The 7,715-nt window shown below is 38.7% G+C and overlaps 1 protein-coding gene across 1 annotated transcript; it reads left to right on the forward strand.

Moving 5' to 3' along the window:
• Positions 1 to 405: 405 nt before the first annotated feature.
• spi1b (Spi-1 proto-oncogene b) lies at positions 406 to 7,333 on the forward strand. Its single transcript, XM_069174326.1, has 5 exons — positions 406 to 759; positions 1,243 to 1,333; positions 2,404 to 2,600; positions 4,615 to 4,765; positions 6,315 to 7,333. Exons 1-5 carry the CDS (start codon positions 718 to 720, stop codon positions 6,626 to 6,628), a joined length of 795 nt encoding a protein of 264 aa, XP_069030427.1. The 5' UTR covers positions 406 to 717; the 3' UTR covers positions 6,629 to 7,333.
• The last annotated feature ends 382 nt before the right edge of the window (positions 7,334 to 7,715 follow it).

A 7,715-nucleotide genomic window follows, 5' to 3' on the forward strand; every position in this document is an offset into this window, starting at 1 on the left:
CATATTTTTAATTATTATAACTGTAAATTACTTTATTGTCATTCTTTTTATATACCAGCATTTTCAAAAATGTATTAATTCAAACTTTAAAATGTCCTTATACTTGTGCACAACTATATTACAGTGCACAGCAAACCACTGAATGTTTAAATGCTGTTTCAGATGTTAAAATATGAAACATATTTCAAAAAGTACAGGGACTGAATGAAATCAACATAACCTGAATCTATGAATATAGAAATAGTTCATTGTGACCCATGTTTATCACCTGTAAGACATTCTTTTGGGGGAGAAACTGAGTGAGGAAAGCCCTCAATAATGATTGGCTGCTGAGGGAGGGGACAGTATACAGACCCTGATAAATGAGAAGTTTCATGGTCTCCCCTGACAAATCATCAATCGCCAGGAACCTTTAGAAGACTCACTCTGTTGCTCCCACCCACTGAAATTTTGCAGAAGTCAAAAGTTCCTTTTTCATTTTACAGTCAAACAGCGGGCCTTATTTATCTCATTTAGTCTGTCACAGCTAAGGGCCTCTGGGAGTAGTTAGGGTCAGAAGCTTCATGCTTTACAATAAGACAGAGGGAGACATTTTTGGTTTTCGTTGAGAGGAAATTTTGAAATATTGTGCAATGGTACCGCAAAGGTTTTGAAAGGTTGTGAGAGCGTTTTGCCAGCAAAGCATCTGAGAGTCGGTACGTTGGACAAGAGGTCTCCATGTTGCATCCATACAGAATGGAGAGCTACCTCATCCCACCTGTAAGTATGATTTATTTTAATAATTATCTAAACTCTGAGGAGACTTTGTAGCATCTGACACTTAAAAGAGTTCCTTGAGTAGTTTGTTGTTGGTGCAGCGTTAAACAGAGCCACTTTAAGCATCATAAGGATGGATGACATTTATTATTTCAAATTAGATGACTTAATGTGGTCTCTACTTCCATTTGAATACACGACACAAATTGTAAGACTCTTCTATAGTATGAGCAACATGAAAATGAAACTCAGAAGTTCGAGAGTTTCAGAGCTGTAGAGGCAAGAGAAAAAAACGTCACAATTATAACAATCTTTATGTAAATGTAATATCGTAGAAAATACAGAGGGTGAGTATTTTTTCCTTTCCTTTAAAGGATCAGATGGGTAATGATATAATGTATACTGTTGCACCATGTACTCATTCCAGTAAAACTGTTTTGTTTTGTGATATCTTGTTTCTGAAAATGTCTTTATTTGCTCCTGCAGCACACAGAGGAAATGTACGATCCTGAGATCTACAGACATCAAATTACAGAGTATTATAATCCATATGTCCTAGAGGCAGATATCCAGGCAGGTGAGTTTTACTTCAACATCTATTTTGTCTCATGCGAACAGTTTTTACATGTAAAAAGCCACTTCATGTTTTTGTCAGTGATATTTAAACATTTAAATATTTATATAGAAAATTGTAAAATGCAAACATATTCTGATTCTGATAGTTAATGTCATTAGTTCGTCCACTCAAATGAAATCTTAAATCTTAAATTACAGAGCTCTCAACTTTATTTAAAAAAAACTAAATTTACTCATCCAGTCATGTGTCATTTTATCGCCATGGTCTGATGCAGTAAGACAGACTTTTCTGGTGTATCGCACATAAAAAGAGCGCAGTGTGTGCAGCTGGAGCGCACCACATCAGGGCGTATGGAACACAGGAAACAGATGCCATTTCTTTCGGCCGCTACGACTACAGACATAGAACAACTTTTTTCCCCATGGGGTTTTGTAGATACAAGAAAGGGGTGCTGTACTTTCTCTTGTATTCAACTGCTTTGAATGTTGCTCCAAAACAAGCTAAATAGAGGGTGCGTGCGGCAGCTTCGGTTGACACTGTGATAAAAGTATCTGTGTAATATTTAAATATTTCATATCTAAATATTACACAAAATTTTAAAAATAAGATAAGAAAAAAAAAAAAAAGACAAGAAAGCAGTCAAGGATTAAAAGGCAATGTCTGTGGTGATACCGATACTGTGGCAACAAACAGGAAAGAGCTTCATGCCGAATTTGATATTATTCTCTTCATTTCCCCCCGTAGATGCAAACTCCTACACGATGAGTAAGCAGCTCGTTGTCAAGTCCAGTTGCTTTTGTTTTAGTACCTTATGGCAAACATGAATTTTCACAGAACTCCTGTCAGACTTTTTCCATGAGTCATCTCAAAGTGCATTTGAGCATGTATTTCTATCATACCATGTTAAGGACATTTTCTTGAGCTGCGTGTTTAAATTAGTCTGATGGTTGTTAGCATCTGTCTTGTTTTATAATAATACATGTTGTAAATGTTGAAACAGCAAAGTAGTGATCGTTAGAAACAACAACAGGCTGTGGCCTTTATGCTGTCTGCCCCTCTTTTCTGTTCAGATCACTGGGACTACCACCCTCACCCTCACGTGCACCCTGTAGAGTTCGAAAACCTCCAAGAGACCAACTTCACCGAGTTGCAGAGTGTGCAGGCTCTCCACCCGTCTGGCCTCATACGACCTGACACCATACGATACGAAGCAGAAAACCTGCTCGATCCAAATCTCGGAGCACATTCACATGTGTTACAGCAACCAGTAAGTCCCCCAACAATAAACCCACACACACCCATCAGTCCCTGCATTGTAGTGAGGGACTGTAACGTAATGAATGGAATCACTTATTGTTGAAGTGATAACAGTGATGATGACTGACGGTTTTCCTGAGTAATACTAATTTGACTAATCAGAGTGCTTATTAGACTTTAGCTTTGTGGTTTTCGTGGCAAATGCAAGAAGCAGACATCTGACATCAGCTTTACAACGCACATAATGTCTAATTCCCTAAAATATCCTTTTAGCTCACTGCAGACATTTTGGGATTTAAATCAGAGGGGAGATTTGGAGAGTTGGAGACTTTTTAAGGTCCAGCGACAAAAATCAGGAAGTGAATCTTTGAGTTACAAGAAACACTTTAATTTTAGGGTTTTTCTTCTTTTTCTTCCAGTTTAAAAATAATATTTTCTTTGAATAAACTCTGAGACTCAGCAACAGTTATTTAAAGGCACATCTGCATGCCTTAACCCAAAAGTTGTGAACCAATGAATCTAGAACAGAGATGTCCGGCTAAACACATCAACCTTTTCCGATTGAAACATCCTAACTTCCATTTGTTACAAATGTACAAATGCGGTGTCATGCAGTGCAGACAAGCAAAAGCAAATGTATGCAGTACAATTCATACAGCAGTCACTAACTTATATTCAAAAGAAAATATAGAGGTTAAAAGAGATCAACTAAGAGAACTTAAAAATATAAACATATGGACATATGCTTATGACTTTATGTATAAAATAAACTCATGCTCATTTGTTTTTCTATCATTTTAAGCTCTAGTCACAATTGCAGGCTTTTAAAACGTACCAAATATGTTTAGCTGACCACACCTTCCCTTTGTCCAGATGAGGTGATGGTAAGGCCAAAGGTGTCACAGATTTCAATATTTCACCCTGTGTGTGAGGAGGAACAAACAGTACATGTGAAGTACATAAACATACAGCAAATCATATTTCATATTTTAAATAATATCAAACTTTCCAGAGAAACTCTTTCCTCCTAAAACACAACTTGTGGTTTGGCTGTTTGTAATCCTTGACAAAGAAGCCACAGAACTCATGTACCTTTAGGTCATGTGGTGGTTTCACATGTGAGCAAGTGAAATTTCCCTTTTGAAAAACAAAAAACAAACTGCAATTGGAAAAAAAAACCAGATAAGGTGTTAATACATTAATTAAAAAGTAACATGAAAATACAAAGTGACAACCACTCTTCACATGAATTCCACCAGAGACTTGATGAATACTTTCACATGTATTACCTAGCTAGGCACACATCACAGCTCATGCATAGAGACATTTGTTTAAACTCTTTTTGTGGAAACCAACACTTCAATGTGTGACTGAGACTGTGCACAGTGTATGACAGTGGCAACATAATCTCTCTGAACAGCCTAATAATCTTATACCTTTAAACTACCTAAAATGCATAATGTGTCAGACATGGCACATTTCAAGGGCTTAAAATAGAAACTCATAAAAGCTGGGTTGTTTGAAAATGTGAGAATGAGGACAAAGTATAAATATCACCAGTGGATGTTACAATAATACACTTATAAAAACACTAAATGTTTCAAAAGTGAAAGTACTCTTTATGCAGTGTAGTCCTTAACAGTCCTGGCTGGGTCTGCGTTAGTGATGCATGAAAAGTGTATTTAAATGTCTGCAATGCTCACTTACCAACATGGCATTGCGCTGTGCTCACACTTGAGAAAGGTCTTGGTTGGTGAGATTTGGGGCACAACATAGGTCAGATGGTAGACAATGCTGATTGGTTAAAGGCTGTTCCAGTAGTTTAAACATTAACCCGAGGTCTAACCCGGTAGGATGCAATTACTGGAAACAGTCCCCAATGGAGGGTGGACAGACAAAGTGAATTTGGGCCTGGTGATACCAGACTAACATGAAGGGAAATCTTATATGACTAATGAGCTTCAAGACAAGTTACTGCAAATGTTTTGATGTATAATTATTTGACCTAGATTAATATGTTGCAGCTAGCATTCTTCCCTCGGACCATGTATCCACCACACGTGTCCCAGCGCAGCTCTGACGATGAGGAGCACGGTGGACGAAGTCCCCCGCTGGAGGTGTCTGATGAGGAGTGTCTGAGAGATCAAGTCCCTTATGCCACACCAGGAGAGCTGGGTAAGGAACCACATTTATTTTTCACACTGCACTTGCACTCAGTGCTGGAGCAGTTAACACGGATAGGTTAGGTTAGGTTAGGTAGTTACTTTATTAATCCCCGAGGAGAAAATTTTTTCGCTACAGCAGCAGATACTCAGGAAACACTGACTGTGCTGGCCATGGAAAGAGTCCCGGTCATCCAGCTCATTGTATGTCATGAAGTTGTCGGTCTGTTCGCTTGTTTTAGATTCTTATGATCCAAGAGTCTGAAGCAGCTTCAGCATGCTGACCATGCACATCATGTTCATGTGTGGTTAAAATGTGTAACAACTATGCAATAGTTGTCTCTCCAGTGACATGTTCAGTTGCTGCGGCATTAAATGACTTGTTAAGTGATACTATACGCGAGTTGGCATTGAAAAGCCCCGTCATCACCACCAACACAGCATGTAAGGATGAGCGGCGCCCTCAGGGCCTCTTTCTCCATCCAGTGGATGTTTGTTAAAAGTCATGTCAGCTCTGTGTTTTGCTGACAGCTTGCACAACCGCTTTTACATTGCTGGTCTTGCATCTCCAACGGAAGTGAGCCATAAAAAGACAGAGAAGTTGTTATGTCTTCTAAATTATCATACACTTGGCCTCTAAGGCTGGATCTTTACATTTGAGAATGACAGGGCATCACTAGTGGTACCTTTTGGGACTCCTAATGAGGTGTTCCCTTGTCTGAGGTCTGCGAAGTGATTTTTTTTTAGGATGCTCAGTCTGTTCTCACCAAGTTCTCCTGCATAAATGTGGCAAGCAGCAGCATGTTTGTTGAATCAGTGTTCTGTTCACCACAGCAGGAATGACTCACTGCTCCACCAGAGCTGCAGTGCCTCTCTGTCAGTGCACCGTAGTCGGGGGTGATGTCATTTTCTCTTTGTACAGTTACCTGTCGTGGTTAAACAGCCTCTGCACTTACTCTTTCAACCAGCTTAAGACTTGACAGGACCAGCTGAGCCTGAGTAAAGTCTGCTACCAGTGTCTGGTAAACAGTGTTGGCAAGACCTGTAGCCAAGCGGTTTGTGTATAATTTAACTAAGATCAACTGAAGGCCGTCTGTGAAGTGATCTGAATAACACATATACAACCTAACATCATAATGTGATATGTAAGCACTGGTTAACCTGCATCAGAGACAGTTAATATATCATCAGCTAGGTTTTACACACTGCTCAGCAGCAATATGTGAAATGCAAAAATGATGACTCACACGCCTGAAAGCATTTCTTAGAATTTTAAGGTGATTTTGTGTGTAGTCATCGTCCTGTAAAGTTACTTCATGTTAAAGATTACAAAACAGGTCCTAAAAGAAAGACATTATACTATGTTCTGCCTGTCTTAAACGTTCAAGATTTCATGGTATAAATATAAACGAGCAAAGAGACGTTTAATTTTTTTTTGTGTTGAGATTAAAGTTTTTTAATATGTTTTCCATTCATATAAAATAATATTACTAAATTTGTAAGCAGCAAAAAGAGTTTTATTCCATCAGTTCTCATCATGAAAAATTCTGATGTTTCCAAAGGCAACAAAAAGAAGATCCGTTTGTACCAGTTCCTGTTGGACCTTCTCAGGAATGGCGACATGAAGGACAGTATCTGGTGGGTTGACAGAGACAAGGGAACATTCCAGTTTTCTTCCAAACACAAGGAGGCTCTCGCTCACCGTTGGGGAATCCAGAAGGGAAACCGCAAAAAAATGACCTATCAGAAGATGGCTCGTGCCTTGCGCAATTACGGCAAAACTGGAGAGGTGAAAAAGATCAAGAAGAAGCTGACGTACCAGTTCAGCGACGAGGTGCTGGGGAAGAGTCACCTCGAGAGAAAAGCATACATGTAGGCAGGAGGGACGCTGAAATGTCAGGTTTAAACACTGAAAAGTGTGACATTAGAGTTGTAGTTTCCAGTGTTACTGTAGATAATGAATCAAACTTGCTGATCTGGTAAATAGCATTACATGAATAACAGTAATACTGCAGTTGAGTGGGACCAGTCCTTCCACGATTTTAGCTCATGCAGCAATAAAACTATGGATTAAGATCTCAAAAATCCCCAAAGACTCCTCTATCCAAGGCATGTTGGGAGGAAAGCTGGTAACTGTCATCCAAACTACCGAAAACACCAGAGAAAGCTCAGTTTGTCTCTCTGAATGTCTGAAAAACAAAATACTCCAAATTAGAAGTATGGAAATAAAAATGGGACCAAATATGAAAATGTGGAACATGTCATTTGCAAGTGTGTACAAAGATTTGGGTATTTTGAAGAAGTGTTGTCTGTGTAATATCTGTTTGTGAATATAATCCATTTCCCCAGCAATATTGATGCGGTGGCCAAAGTTGGAACTACAGGTTATGTGATGCTCAGGCTTACAGCGACTTGTTCTCATTCTCAGGGCGTCAAATACTGCTATTTTGTCAAACTCACTGAAATCTCTGAGATAGGGACAAGTTCCTGACGGTTTAGGCACGAAAAATATTTGGTTATGATTAATGATTATAATTTGGAGCGTACAGGCAAAAAGCCAAAGGGGAGACTGAAAGTGAGGTGGGGGAGTGGGGGGGGGGGGTAATTATAGACTCTGTGACACTCTGTATGCATTTTTAAATTTGGCTGCACACACAGAGCAGTGGATATTCTATTATTTGGGAATGTATTGTACATTTTTCAATATTAAAATCCAAATTTTGCTTCATGACATGTAACCACAGGATGCCTCAACCTCCTTAAGATTGTGTTTAATACTTCAGATGTTGGACATCTTAAGTTCTCTTTTAATTGTGGGTAATACGATTGTATGTACATATTTACATTTACATTTTATATTTAAACTATCCAAAAGTCAGAGAACTTGAAGAACCAACTGTGATTAGGTTAGATATGATAGCATGATCACAATTATTTACATGATAAGAAATGGTTTGTACACA

Source organism: Embiotoca jacksoni, unplaced genomic scaffold (genome assembly GCF_022577435.1).
Source record: "Embiotoca jacksoni isolate LCO1_2020_lvr unplaced genomic scaffold, fEmbJac1.0.p SCAF_6, whole genome shotgun sequence".
Lineage (NCBI taxonomy): Eukaryota > Metazoa > Chordata > Actinopteri > Embiotocidae > Embiotoca > Embiotoca jacksoni.